Below are 15,491 nucleotides of genomic sequence, written 5' to 3' on the forward strand. Positions count from 1 at the left end.
TGTGAAAAGATCCATTGAAGATAAGCCCATGACCAAATTAAATTGTTCAGAGCAATACATTTGTAAAAATAAGGTAAGGTAAGAAGCCCACCACAAATGTCAAAACCAACCCATATCAACTGAAGACTTCCAAGACGCATCTGGCTATGCTCTCAACCTGGACAACCATTGACATGACAACCCGTCACTTGAGCTGGCACATCAGCCCACCTTGTCCGCAGTAATCAGCAAACGTCAATACCTGAAGGCACGGGGGTATTACCAATCAAGACCAGAGGAGCCATCTACAACAGAACACATCTAGGACTCTACTCTCTCTACTAATTACAGTCAGCATCAGCTCGACCAGTGCCAACTTGCCGGTCTGTATAGTTCTCTCCACCACGCCTGGAACTGCCTTGACCACCCTTCTCCTTAAACTTCATGCCAGCACTTTGAGAACCATCTTTTGATCCTTCGACCTGGTTTGATCTGTTATCGCTGTATGTCCCCACAGGCTGATATCTGAAGTGTGAGTTGGGCCGCTGTCTTTCACGATGTCGGTTATTTTCCGGCCCACTTGAGTTCCAATCTCCATGAGGTCCACTGCCTCTTGCATTTCGACCGCCCTGGTTCTTGTGGAACCCCGAAGGAAATTGGGACTCATGACGCACATCACCAGTTGACCTGACTGGACCCTGTATTGAAGAGTGGCCACGGACTCCAAATGCTAGAGCCTTCGTTTCTATCTTACCCTCTACATGCCCTGCTTCATTCACATTATCTTTTCGGGAATTATATTTTCGATTGTCATTGGTCGACAAAGCTTCTTGATGTTCCATTTCATGCTGTGCTGAAGCGGGTAGACCACCGTGAGGGAGCTCTGCATCAATTCCACCACTGTCAGCCTGAATATTTTGACCTCCAGTCACCCTACTTCCTCGAGAAATATGAGCAGAAGATGAATGGGATTTGGGTTGCCAATGAGAAGTTGAACGTTCGGAGACAACATGGTTTTCCTTGGGAACAACTGGACTTCTTTGGATCACCTCAGGAGCCAAAGATTGGTTCCGACTTTCATCCATTTCCTCGATGCTTTTCTTCTGATCATGATCTACAGTAACCCCTGGGGCTTTCTGTGCCCGGAAAGCATGACGCTTTCCTCTTCCTGCAACTCCTTGATCTCTGGCAGGATGAATTGGGACCTCAGCAGTAGAGTTGGAATTACATGGAAGGTTTGAACCATCACCAGAACCCTGCTCATCAGAACGTTTTGGCTTCTCGTCCATTGATCTTAGTTCATGTTCCTCAGCTTGGTGATGCCCACTCAACTTTTGACCATCTTTACCTATGTCCGCAGTATAAGATTGTCCATCAGCCAATACATGCAAAGTTGATTCCTTTGGCCCACGCTGGCGCCATGATCCATGGGCTCTTCCTGGCTTATTTAACCTACCGTCTCCATTCCTAGATGATGGTTTGGCAGGTTGAGCATTTTCAATGCTTTGCGGACCTGAACCTCCTCCCGCCTCAACACTAACATCTCCGGAATTTATACTGCTTAAAGCAACCGTATGTTGATGAACACTTCCTTGCTGAGCCATTTCTTTGGCAGCAGGCTTTGGGACATACCTCTCAATCTCTGCCCTCTTATTTTTTGGATTATTCTGGACGGGATTGTCGATCTTGACAGTTGAATTAATGCCCTCAACTAGTGCCCTGTCACTAGCTTCATCAGAAACCTCAGCTTTGTTCTGTGATCGAACAGGCGCCCATACAACAGATTCACTACCGTGGAGCTTATTGGCATGTTGATTTTTTGGCATCCTGCGAGAATGCTGTGACTTCCGCTGATAATTTACTCTAGTATGGACTTCTTCACCAGCGGTAGCTGGATACCGCTCTGAAGGATGTTTGGCATCTCCAGAATCAGGTGGTGACATGACCTGCGTAGAATCCAAATTGGACTCAGGAGACTTTAGCTGACTGCTTTCTTCTATAGTGTTGGCCGCAATAATCTCTTTAGATGCAAGTACAGGTAAAGCAGATAAAGAGGATGACTCATCCACCTTATGCTTGTTCCTACTAATCTTGTTGCCTTTTCTTCTTTGCTGAACCATAGACTCAACCATACCATGTGGATTGACAGGAATCCTATCCTCACAGCTTGGAGTGCTCTCATAGGGAACATCAGCAGATTTTGTGACACTATCTGCCCCATCAGCAAGGACTTTGGACGGCTCAAGAGTGCCCTTCTCATTGAAGTTTTTCTCTAATGAAATGTGTGATTTATGTTTGGATCCCACACGCGTCTGCTTAATCATACGACCATCTTCAATAGGGTCAGAAGCACCACCAGTTTTAGTGTCCTGCTTCAAAGGCCGAGACTGGTTGCCGACCAATGCATGTTCCTTACAAGCACCATCAGGTGGTTCTTGCGAAAGATTGGACCGAACAGTGGATCTTCCAATACCATCGCTAACTTCAGAAACTGTGATGGCACTAGAAACAGACTGAGAGCTTAGCACTACAGACCTAGCAGAAGCTTTTGTCATTTCAACAATGGGCTGCAAGTTATGTTGCTTTTTCAAAGTAGCACCGGTTGACACATTTTCACCTTTTCCAATTGAACCATCCACAGCTTGTGCACGTCTGTTCAGTTCTTCCAATTTCATGTCTGCCTTTGCCTTCTGATCTCTAGCTCGTTCCTCCTCCTCAACCTGCCGCTGTTTCACCCGTTGCTTTGCCAACTCTTTCATCTTAGCACGCTGAGAAAACATTCAAATTGTATGTCATAGAAATTCGGGTGGAGTAGAAAGCAAACTTTTCAGAAAAAAAATATGTTACCTCTGCCTCACTCTCACTGGGATCGTAAGCAATGGACACAGTTGCTCCCTCATCCTTTCCTCGGTATAGTGGTGTGCAGATATCATTAGCTTTCCCAGACATACGATGGGGCGCATGAATGTTAGAAATCTCTAGAGATGCATCTGGTACAACGACTAATTGGTCAGGCTCCTTAGATCTCTTCCCCCGCTCGTCGACATCTTGAGTGCTTGATCTTCCTTTACCACGATGATGAGATTTTCCTTGCACTCCATGAAGATACCGCCTGCGAAATTGCAAAATAGCTTATCAACATTCTAAACAACCCAAGCCAAGGGGGTGAAAAATCTGAACTAGCATTAATTGAAGTCCGAGAGAATAGTAGCAAACCTAGAAATGGTTGACTCACTGACATCAGCTTGCTCAAGGCTCTTACCCCCACTAGGAGCATCCATTTCAGACAGGTTAGGTTTGGTCACCTTACCAACATGAATTCTTTCAACATGAAGAGCATCAGAGCCAATTTCTTTTGCAGAATGCCTAGACATGGTGTCCGGTCCTTGAAAGTTATTATCTTCCTCTGACCTATTGGAAACAAATGTATACTCATGGCGATCATCAGAAACCCGAGCTTTAGCATTTAATCCCTCAATTTTCTGGATCAAACTTGAATCCTTGGGGGCAGCGACAGAAGATTTTGGAGCTTCTGGGACAACAGAGTTCTTATATGGTCCTCTCGCTGAATCAGCATCATCAGCCCTTTGCACATTTTCAAGTGCCTTTACCCTGGTCGGACCAGGACCACCCCCTTTATAATCAATCTTCTGAGAAGCCTCCTCAACTGGTCCTGCATTTTCTAGATCTTTCTCTTCATTGTTGCGATCCGATCTCCAGTGGTTTTTCGACAATGCTTTCTTGCCAGGTTCGCCCTTGTCCAGAGATGACTCGTCCTTTGTAACACTTCCCTCCCGTTTATGTCCTTCATCCTTACCATCCCAACTCTCTTGTTGCTTCAAGAGAACTTTGTACTGCCCCCTCGTATTATGAGGATGACCCATATCCACTTCCTCACCATCTGATGCTTTATTAGTGGAACCATAGCCACCAGATCTATGTGGAATTTCAGGAGCATTTTGGCCAGGATACCGGGGAGGGCCAGCAGCCATCCCGGTATATGCTATATCTCGTTCATTTGAATTGTGATAGTTCATTGGAGGACCAAAATAACCATCGTAGGGCATAGGACCAGAGTAAAACCCAGGCCTAAGAGGCATACCTGGGCGAATAAAACCATCGGGCATTTGAGGTCTATACATATCTCCACTAGTTGAGTGGTGTCCCCTAGGTCCAGCACCTGGAGGCTGCAGAGTGGGAAGAGCAGGAGGTGGAATTTGAGGACGGTAGTAAGAAAATGGTTCCACAGGAAAGCCACCAGGTGCAACAGGAGCTCCATAAGGGGGGCCCCCAGGAGGCCCTCTAAACCAAACACCACCTGGAGGATTGTTAACTAGAGGACCATGCCAAGCACTAAACTGCTGAGGGAGGATGCCAGCATTTTGGTGAGGAGGATGATCCCCACGCCACTTGTCCGCACCAGGTCCACCATCTTCACCACAGGGAGCATTGTCTCTTCTCCATGAGTTCTCAACTCTATTCCTGGGATCAGCATTGACAGAGCTATCACCTGCAACACGGGAAAAATAGGCAGATTTGTCCGTCAATTAACTATGAACAACATCTAAGATCTCAGAACATAAGTAACCACTGCATGAAGAAAAGGTACCTTCTTTCACCGATACCACTGTATCGGAAGATAACTCTGAACCTTGAGGAGCATGCTCTGCAAAAAGGTAGTCAGGTCATCAATCAAATGAAATGCCTATAATTCATGACACATAGTATCCACAGGTCCTTAATATAATCAGAAACTCTATGGAATCAAGCAAGAAAACCTTTTTTTTTCAATTAAAGTGATTCATTAGAAGAAGCTGACAACACGGTTGATGTGAAACACAAGTTCTACACATTCTTCATACTAGTAGATAGACAAAAAATGATGGGTACTCATTCGCTTCAGAAAGACAAATAAGTTATCATTAGAACATGCAAGGAATAGCAACAAATAGTGGACAAAAAAAAGACAAAAATGTATTCAATCAAATTAACCACATAATCATCCCACACCGCTGTTATGGCAGCCATGTTGCCAATCTATTTAGGACTCAATAATATATAAAAATATCAGGACAATTCACCTTGTGAGCCCGCACTTCTCCCACAACCATTTTTCTCCGAACCAAGAACTGGGAAGTCCCCAGAACTTAAAGAAAACCTGTCGTTCTTGGAAGATGTCGGTCCCTACACATATAACAGCAAATGAGCTGGATTAGCCTGTGCTTTTGCACACACGTGGAAAGAAAACAGTTTGGGACAAGCAAAAGATTAGATACTAGCTATCAGCTAGCTAAAAGCAAACTTTAAAAGTCAGACTGTTTACGATGATTGGAAAAGGTTGCACAAGCCTCAATCACTACATATATCATCAGATCCTGCCTGAAAACCAATCTACACATTCTCTTAGACATTAGCTTGCGCTGAAAACAATGAGAGGCGAAATATTGGTAACATAACTTCGACAAACAGCCATAGTCTTGCTTAACATTATCATGGAAGGATCAACTATTCATGTCATAGCTATGTAGAAATACTTCTGTCACTGAATCAAAGAGAACTGCCAGTTCAAAACCTCGCTCAACCACCCCCCCCCCCCCCCTCTCTTCTCACAGAAGTGAGAGAGAACAAAAACTAAGGTGACATGGGAAAGGCAGAATATTTGATGGAACAACTAAACATTCTTTTTTCTGAAGTTCTTTCACTTCCCACTTAAAATATAAATATACAATTATTACGTAGATATGAATGCCCTCCTTTTCATTCATCAATAGACTTCTCTCAAAGCACAAATTCTTCACATGATAAAAGGAAATATATCTTTCTGTTTGTATATCTGATTCGTGCAAAAGATTGAGCTTCTCTCCCCATAATTTCGACTCCATGCATAATAGCTCCTATCATTACACATTATGGCAACAAGCTCTTACCAGTCTTTCAATACCCCCAGCCACTGAATTATCAAGCACAGATTCCGCAAAACGAGATAACTGTGAGCTACCAGGCCTTGTTTCTGCACTGCGAGGACGTAAAGATGCTAGTGATGTCTGACTGGATGACAATGCTCCAGAAGCTGAAGATGGCCGAGAATTTGATCCCCATGCATTAGTAGAATCAAGAGCCCTGTCACTTCCCGCAGTCGATGGTCGGGTGCCACTTTCACCCGATGAAGGCCGAGCACTGTGGTGGCTCGGTGAATTAGTACTACTGTCAGCACTGGGGGAGAGCATAGATGAACCCCATGCATTGGGCGTAGAGGCAGAGGACCTGCTGCCCCAACTAAGGGTACCCCTGAAATATACAGTGGCAAAATAGAGAGTGATAGAGAGAGAAATCTTTAAATCAATGCTGAGAACCCTCTGCTGTTTGAAAGTACCAAGGATAAAGCACAATGCACACATATTAAAAACCCCAATGTCAGAAACGTATACTTACTTTGGAACAATTTCCACATTTGGGTCCAAACCATGATTTTCAAGCCTTTAATAAGAAAGAAATGAAAAGGTTCAGCGGCAAAGAAAGTGTCAAGCAGATTTGGATAAAACGCGCGGATGAAATCCCATACCTCTGGCTCGGCAGGTTTATGGGTTTGGGAACGGCGACTTTCCCCAATACAGTCATGCTGCCTCTTCTTGCAGCACCCCACCTGGAGCAATATAACCATTTAGCCAACCTATATACTTCCTTGTGAATTCATAATTCCAAATGATGTTGACCTAGTGATGCAGAAGCATAGGAGAATATTTGTTAATTTATTTTCTCCAATTAATATTCACGTCTACTCTTGCTAAGATTTAATTTTGATTTTAAGGTCTTTGCTTATGTTTTAAGAGTCCTAGTAGTATTAGGTTTACTTCTTTGGGTAGGAGTCCTATGAATAATGGGTCTTATGCCATTTTATTACTCATTAAAGTCGTTTTCAGATTAGAGTACTTTCTTATTGAATAAAGTTTCTTTCACAAAATTGTCCCTTCTTTTCCCTGGCTTTGATGTACAGAAGACAATCTTTTAGATTTGGCGATTCATTGTGAATTGTTCCTATTTGCTTCTTCAATTCTGTTCTTGGTGTTGAACACCTTGTTACGGTTTTCTTCCCTACATCACCTAGGTAGCCACAAAACTAACAAGGGACTTTCCTTCATCAGGTACTAAAACATGACCAAATTGAAGTAAAACCATGGTGAAATCCCTTCGAAGATCAAAAAGAACCAAATATTGGATGATATTCTCAGTGATTATTCATAAGCACCTGACAGTGAAAGAGGAACAAAGCTTAAACTCACGTAAAATCAGATGATAAGCAGGTTATCTCACGGGTCATGTATTCCCAATCGATGATACTATTAATCAACTTCTTGTGCTCTAATACTTACCATAAAACATCTTTCCAGCAATTAAAAATCAAAATCAGTTATGCTAACCAAAAATGCCACATCAACTTTTTCTCTTAATATTTTACTCCAACCTTGCAAGTACAATTAATCTTGGCACCACCATGTCCAGAAAAAGAAAGCAGCCTCAATGAGATAAAATGTCATAAGACATATATACAAATTTTACAGTCAAAGTTTGCTAAAAAAGGGAGAAAAAACACCCGGGAACCCGTACTCCCATGTGGAATGATATCTGTTAGCCTCATTTGATTGACACTCTGGTTTTTTATGATGGAAGATACATGTCATGTACATAAGAAGCTGTGATGGATGTGTTGTCTACAAAGGAAAGAATCCTACACACATCAACAAAGGAAAAGGATGACGATTGGCAGATATTCAGAAGTTTTCCAAGGGCCCTTCAACTTCAAAAACTATAGTCATGAAACTTGGAATTTACTTAATATGCCATTAAATATACCAAAGGCTGACGAGATTCAAGTGGACTGGCAATTTGATAAGCTTAAAATTGCTTATTGAAGTTCTTATCTATCTCAACTAATTATCATAAATTCGAAAGACCTCCAGGAGGTAATGGGGTTGAAAATATCATACTTTCGATCTCCGGCTGTCCCTGATGCCATGCTTTAAAAGTTGCTCCAAGGTCATCCAAACAAATTGGACAAAACCTGAATACAAGCAAAAGAACATTATTCTCATCAGGTCATCAACCTCAACAGACCAAAAACAAAAGACAAGAAAAAGAATGAAGGGGAAAATGGACATTAAAACAACATCCATATGAAAGTATTTCCAAAGAGCAATGCTAGACTTACTAAGATTGGTATAGAAGATCAGTTTACTAGGTAGTACGTCAAACTGTGAGTACTAAACAAGTGGGCACAATCAATATCAACTGACATGTCAGTTAGTAAATTAATTGTGTAAGCTAGTTATAGTAAGTCTAGCATTTCTCATTTCCAGATTGCAAAAACTTTATTTGAAACAATTTTATGCAAATGAATTAGAAAATATGACATCAAGAAGTTCACCAAGATAAGTATATGCAGTCACAGTTTCAAAATGCTAAAACGGGTCCCTCGAATTATTGTTACTGCAATAAATACAATACAGACACCAGCTTTCTGATGTCAAATGACATGGCAACAAATGAGTGCTCAAAAGTTGATGGACACTACAGAATAAAAGTTAATGGACATTTACCAACCTCAAAAAACAACTTTGTGAGTTCATAACTGGGTAAACATGTTCTTCGTAGGATAAACAACTTAAAATCGCCCTAAAGACATTACCGTAATCATAGAGTTGCTACTATTCATCCCAAAATATAAACTAAGGTGGTTTGTCGCAAGATCATTCTATAAATTCGTTAAAGACAATACAATAACTAAGCAGCCATGTCTTGAGAAGACATTCTCAAATTTCATTCTACCGTAAGGAGCATTTCTTGCCCACATATATTAAAGAATTTAACCGGTCCAAAAACCCCGACCGTCTTTATGCACACTAAGCGAGGTTTCAATTCTTTTGTGAAAAAGCTTCAATATTCAACACTACTCACGGGCCAAAAAATAACAGTAGTCAAGATGCAGCCATGAACCACCATCTACTCTGCCACAATCAACCCTCTCAGCTATTTTAGGAAACTACCATAGAACTTCTGGTGGCAAGAACACCCCCACACATAAAGGCTCAATATTTCATAGCGGCGAGCGGCTCCCAAGAAACCTCCAACGTCTCGATCGCCTACACAATCTATCCATAAAAATCCAGAAGTCCCTCTCGCATGTCCGAAACTCCTATTCCGCGAAACCGGCCCGGCCAATCTAGAACGCCCGGTCCAGTACCTCTCGCGCGAGCCTGGAAACTAAATACTCACCACTAATCACAGTAGCTCCGAAACCTAAACCTTATAAAGCAAAAAAAAAAGAGGACCAAAATCATCAGCTGATCGCCATTGGCAGTGGCATCGCCCGCGGCCAACAGCTCGCGAAAACCACGCGCCGCGAGACGACGCCGGAAACGGCCCCCCCACCCCCACGGAGCGAGGGGAAAATCACTTGCCTCGACGGCGCGTCCCCCGATGCGGAATCGCCGAAAACCCTAGACGGCGCGAGGATCGCCGGGTAGCGCCTCCTCGGGCGCGGAAGGAAGAGAGACACCGCCGCGCGCGCGGGGGGGGCGCCGGAGCGATTGAGCGCGGAGATCGCCGGGAGGAGGAGGAGGAGGAGGAGGCGGAGGATTCGGTATTCACAGGTGTAGAGAGAGAGAGAGAGAGAGAGAGAGAGATGTAGAGAGAGAAAGCGACGGCCTCCTCGGATCGGACGTGAACCAGAGGAGAAAAGGCGAGAGAGGAAGGAAAGGAAGGAAGAGAGGTGAAGGAGGAGGAGGAGGAGGAGGAAGGAAGCAAGGTGAAAACGAAGAAAAAAGCCCGAAAATGGTCGATTTTTCCTCTGATCTTTATCACCCTAAAAACACGAGAGCTTTTTTAAGGTTTTCTTCTCTTTTCTTTTTCCCTCCTCCTATATATACATATATTAAATTAGGGTAGATCGGACGGCCCGATCGAGCCGACGGGTTCATCTCTGCCGTTGATCATCGAGAGGCGATGATTAGGACGCGGTTATCTTAATGGGAAAATAATTTATTTTTTCGGATATGGGTTGCCCATTTGATGAGATTCGATGCGTCCTTCCATTTTGCAGCGAGGATTCCTTACGAAGGATGTATGTTCCGAAATTGTCTGAATGGTTATTTGATTTTATGGGTTCGGCTTCCCGTTGTTTCGGGATCTCCCGTTTGGGGTAACCAGGGGTCATTATTGACGGGACAAGGTTTCGCCACGAGAGCATGATCTCGAGAACATCGAATGTGTTCGGGGACGGGTTCGCTTTTAATTATCTAGCAAAAGTGCACATGCGTCGGGTATGCGCCAAAAAAACTCGACATTTAAAAGATTTTAAAAATTTTTATTATTACACATTATTTGAATTATTAACACGACATGTAGAAAATGTGTGTGTGTATATTTAGAAAGAGAATAGTATTTTGTTATTTGAACTTTTTATAGTAACATTGTTTTTAAAATATGAAAGATTTAAATTGAAAATGTAAAAGATCAAATAGAATTATTAATTTATGTATATGTCTACATATATTATAAATTATATATAAAATAACCGATTTAGAAAATTTTAGAAAAGAGAAAGTGGATTGGGATCATTGAAAAGTATGAGCTCCTATTTATTTTAGAGTTAATACCACGAAAAATCTCAAAGTAGTACACATGTGATAAATTTATCCCAAACTAATTTTTTGATCACAAAAAACCTCAACCGGTACACTTGTGACAAATTTACCCTATGTTAATTTTTATTAATTTTTACTGTCAAATTGTTGAATTAAATGACACACGGCAGTTGACGGGTGTACCGGTTTAGGATTTTACCCTCCGTTTGTTACAGGTGTACCATTTTATGATTTTTCATGGTATTAATCCAATTTAATAAAAATTGACAGACGGTAAATTTATCACAAATGTATTAGTTTGGAGTGTACCAGTTTGGGGTTTTTAATAGTCAAAAAATTAATTTGTAATAAATTTATCACATGTATACAAGTTTGGGATTTTTGGTTGTCAAAACATTTAATTTTGAGTAAATTTATAACATCATTTGATTTTTCGTGATATTAAACCTTTACTTTATATATAAATTTCGATGTTCGGATGCATGTTCTCCAACATTATATATTATGGTATATTAAAACACACGACTCTATTCGTTGTGCGTTAATATTAGTAACAATTAAATCATCTATCGTCATCTTTAATATGTAATTTGATGCGAATTTCAATTATCAAATCAATCATTTTTTTTGAGGTTTAATGCATATGGACTTTATTGGGTCACCAATTACTTCGATCTATGTACTTAGTAATGTTTTATGTGCAGATGTCTTTCCAAAGCATCCAATAATAATCAAACATAATGGCATGATTACCACGAGGTAATGTTCACAAGTCGATTATTAAGACTTAAAATCGTGATATTCATTATTCTAATTGTATTTGTGCGTTTGCTTACATTTAAGCAAAAACAAATAGTATTTTTTTTAATATTTCTATCAAAATTTGAAATATTATTTGGAGGGCCAAATCCTATCTCAGGTGAGATTTGGTGGGTAGCCGAAAATTTACATGGCGGCGATTGGTTGAGGTCGTGCGACCTTGGGAGCCCATCGCCTTAGATTGCACGACTTCGACATCACCTTGCATGGTGGCCCTTTCTATGGACCGTGTGACCTTAGCCACTGGTCGAGCTAAGGTCACTTGTCACGTTTTTGTATTTTTTTTCTTATCTAAAGTCCTTTTGTAAGTATTTTGCACCAGATGCTATTTACATTTCGTGAAGACCAGTTCACTCGACATGATACGAGCCATATTTAGTAATTTGTGTGAATTTTACTTTTTTATTTCATTTTAACTTTTGAAAAATTGGATTAATTTTTACTTCGAAAGCGTAAATTTTTTTAATTAATATGATGAGTTGAGTGATTTAAAATTCTATAGGTTAATATCACGAAAAACCCCAAACTGGTACACTTGTGACAAATTTACCCCGAACTATTTTTTTGACCACAAAAAATCCCAAACTGGTATACTTGTGGCAATTTTACCCCAACTAATTTTTTAATGTTATTTTTTATTTTTTGAATTTTTTTTTTCTTTTTTTCCTTAATATTCATCATCTTCAACCTCTGGTCCGCGCGACCGGCCAAAGGCGGAAGCCGTCGAGGTCAGTCACGCTGGCCCCTGGCGAGTGCTCGCCGATGGGGCCAGCCCTCGCCAGATCTGGCGAGGCTCGACCTCGCCCAGCGGCCGGCGGGACCGAGCCCTCGCTAGATCCCCACCGGCTGCTGGCGAGGCTCGACCTCGCTGGCGCTGGGCGAGGCCGACCTCGTCAGCGGCCGGCGGGGCTCGAGCCTCGCCCAGCGCCGACGAGGTCGAGCCTCGCCGGCTTCCGCCTCTGGCCGGTCGCCGGTCCGGCGACCGGCCAGAGGTTGAAGATGAAGAATATTAAGGAAAAAAAGAAAAGAAAAAAAAAAAAAAAATTAATAAAAAAATTAGAAAAAATAAAAAAATATTAAAAAATTATTAGTTAGGGTAAAATTGTCACAAAGATACTGGTTGGGTTTTTGTGGTCAAAAAATAGTTGAGTAAATTTGTCACAAGTGTCTTAATTTGAGATTTTTGTGATAAAAAAATAATTTGGGATAAAATTATCATAACTGTACCAGTTTAGGGTTTTTCGTGGTATTAACCCAAATTCTATTTTGTAATTGATTGAGAAATTGAGATATAAAATCCTTTTCAACGACCGGACCGTTCCGTTTTCTTCCACCGCATTCCCTCCGATCTCTCGCCGGAGAGGAGGAGGAGGAAGGAGGAGGAGGGAACGAAATCACCCGCTTCGGGAGCTCGCGCAGGTAAACCGTCGTCCCGTTCATTCTCCGATCATCTCGTTCGTCGCGTGATCTGAGGTTGCCCGCTAGTTTCTTTGCTGCTAAATCCGGTTCACCTTCTGGGTACGGTCGAATTTGTCTCGCCGTCGATTCAGTACATCTAGACCTGCTGCGGTCGAGTTCATCGATGTTGTCGTGTTGAATTCAGGCTGCCCTTTTCGCATCATGTGTATTTGAGCTCGAATTGCGATTTGTCTGAGCGAAAGGGGTGGTTGTTTAACTTGTTATGATCCGGGGTCGGTTCGCTCCGGTGGGCGGTGGATGGATCCGAAGTCGCCTTCTAAGGCCAAAGCCTCTAATGCCAGATTTGCGCATTATAGGGTGGCACTGAAGATTGGTGTCGTGATTGTTCTTGCTGGGTTGTTGTTATTGAGTGGTTTGCTTTTGGGCTGGAAACGTGTTGAGTCTCGTGATCCCGGACGGTCCTACTTTACGGTTGTTGTGGACTGTGGAAGCACCGGCACTCGGGTGAATGTGTATGAGTGGATGCTGCGAGCTGCTAATGAATGGGAGCTGCCAATTCTGGTGAATTCTTACCCTGATAATTTGATCAAGAACCAGACTTCCAACAGCTCTTGTCAGTATCATTGTCTGCAAACTGAGCCCGGTTTAGATAGATTCATCGGCAATGCTAGCGGAGTGAGGGCTGCTCTGGAACCGTTGATAAACTGGGCAGACCAGTGGGTGCCTGAAGAAAGACATCCGGAGACTCCTATTTTTGTTCTTGCAACTGCTGGACTCAGGAGGTTGGCAGTTAAGAATGCAACGAGGGTCTTGGACGATGTCGAAGCTGTTGTCAAGGAACATGCGTTTGTTTATAAGAGAAGCTGGATAAGGGTACTGCATGGAAAAGAGGAGGCGTACTATGGTTGGGTAGCTCTGAATTACAAAATGGGGAGACTTGGAAATCAATCTAGGTTGCCCACGTTGGGGCTTCTCGACTTGGGAGGTTCCTCGTTGCAGGTAGCAATGGAAGTACATGATACAGTGAACCATGAACAGTTGGTAAGACTGAAGGTCGGTTCTATCGAACGTCGGGTATTATCCTACTCGTTTCCGGCATTTGGTTTGCGAGAGGCATTTGACCGGACCCTTGTCATGCTAACACAAAATGAAACACTAAGACAGAGTGATGGCAACTATATCCTTAGCCACCCTTGTCTGAATCCAAACTATAAGCAGAATTATACCTGCTATAATTGCCGCGCAATGAATACCACTGACGAAATATTTTTGGGCAGTACAAAGCAAAAGGCAGAATTTAGTATTATGAATGTCATTGGAGATCCGAATTGGGAAGAGTGCAGAATACTTGCGAGGGCTGCTGCTGCCAATTCAAGTTACTCGAAGCACTTTTCTGTAGCAGTTGGTAAAAACAGGAAAGAGGACGTCTTATACCACAAAGGTGAGTCGGCAACATCCCACTATCACTTCCATATCAAGTTCTTCTCTTCTAGCCAAACACATCCCAGTTCATCCTTGTTGAGCTTTGATTTCCACATGCTGTATCCTTTACTGAAATAGTTAAGATTTAGTGGTGAAATTCATGCTCCTTCCGTCCTTGCAGGTGGTGACTGGCAAAACATCACAGGGGTTGCCCTGCCTGACATGGCTTTTCATGCTTTATCGGGATTTTTTGCTGTTTACAGTAAGTTAAGATTCAGTGGTAGAGCTAATTTCACGCAGTTGTTGGAGAAAGGTCATCGACTGTGTTCAGAATCATGGATCAATTCAAGCCACATCACTGAACATGGAAACTATGGAGGACAATTTTGCTTTCAAGTACCTTATGTGGCGTCGCTCATTGACGAGGCGCTCCACGTCAGCGACAGAGATATTATAATTGGTCCAGGGGATATATCTTGGCCGTTGGGAGCTTCTTTGGTTGAGGGAAAATTCATACAGTTGCATCCCTTCAAAGCCGAGACGGCACTGTTATCTTTTAGGATTAGAACAGTGGGCTCCATCCCATCCCCTGTTTTCCTCTTTGTTCTGCTTATATGCTTGGGAGCTTTGGTTTACCGTCGTCAGATCAAGCTGCCTATGCCCCAAAAGAAGGGTGCTGCTGGGGTTTCACTGCCATTATGTAATCCTAGACGCCAAAGAAGCCAATTATTTTGACCGTGTTTGCATTGGTCTTTGTAGATACTAGATACTCCATTGAATTTTGTACCTTCAATCTAGCTTACGAATTTATAAAAGATTCATTCCATTGTAGTACAGAATTTACGTCCTTCTATTGCAAGTTCCCTTGTCCTTTATAGTAATGTATCAAATATTTTTGGCATCGGCTGAGTGGAATAGTTGAAAATCAACAGGAGTGCAGACTTTACAGGGCATGGTTTTTCCACTATGTGCCAGATTCGAAATAACCATGAAAAGAGCGAGAGGGGAGCAATGCCTTCATTGCATTGTCATATTTATTACATCTCTCAGCGTAACAACTTGCAAATTGTCTCGCTGCCTTTCCAGTGAGTATTAATAGCCATTTCCACCCAAGAGCTAAAACTCTCATACTTCATCGGTCAACAAGAGCATCACGAACTGCTTTAACTTTTCATCGTCGATCGCACTTCGGCCTGTCTATCATCGATCAGC

The 15,491-nt window shown here is 42.3% G+C and overlaps 2 protein-coding genes across 4 annotated transcripts; one reads left to right on the plus strand and one right to left on the minus strand.

The window, feature by feature from the left end:
• On the minus strand, positions 1–9,598 carry LOC115678987 (protein MODIFIER OF SNC1 1). Of its 2 annotated transcripts, XM_030602498.2 has the most exons (9): positions 7,965–9,597; positions 6,542–6,622; positions 6,412–6,456; positions 5,907–6,267; positions 5,061–5,163; positions 4,589–4,645; positions 3,196–4,489; positions 2,827–3,091; positions 1–2,747 (listed from the first exon to the last, which is right to left on the minus strand). In XM_030602498.2, the coding sequence occupies exons 1-9, from the start codon at positions 7,991–7,993 to the stop codon at positions 321–323; spliced, it is 4,662 nt and encodes a 1,553-aa protein (XP_030458358.2). In that variant the 5' UTR covers positions 7,994–9,597; the 3' UTR covers positions 1–320. The 2 variants fall into 2 exon arrangements, with proteins under 2 accessions (XP_030458358.2, XP_056175401.1); XM_056319426.1 differs by lacking the exon at positions 6,412–6,456 and having other exon boundaries at positions 7,965–9,598.
• A 3,129-nt stretch (positions 9,599–12,727) lies between these two features.
• LOC115678989 (probable apyrase 7) lies at positions 12,728–15,225 on the plus strand. 2 transcript variants are annotated; one of them, XM_056319106.1, is made up of 3 exons: positions 12,747–12,857; positions 13,042–14,298; positions 14,461–15,225. In XM_056319106.1, the coding sequence occupies exons 2-3, from the start codon at positions 13,155–13,157 to the stop codon at positions 15,012–15,014; spliced, it is 1,698 nt and encodes a 565-aa protein (XP_056175081.1). In that variant the 5' UTR covers positions 12,747–12,857; positions 13,042–13,154; the 3' UTR covers positions 15,015–15,225. The 2 variants fall into 2 exon arrangements, with proteins under 2 accessions (XP_030458360.2, XP_056175081.1); XM_030602500.2 differs by having other exon boundaries at positions 12,728–14,298.
• The last annotated feature ends 266 nt before the right edge of the window (positions 15,226–15,491 follow it).

This window comes from Syzygium oleosum, unplaced genomic scaffold (assembly GCF_021117445.2).
Source record: "Syzygium oleosum isolate NSW1041296 unplaced genomic scaffold, Sole_v2.1 Sole_v2.17, whole genome shotgun sequence".
NCBI classification, from domain to species: Eukaryota; Viridiplantae; Streptophyta; class Magnoliopsida; order Myrtales; family Myrtaceae; genus Syzygium; species Syzygium oleosum.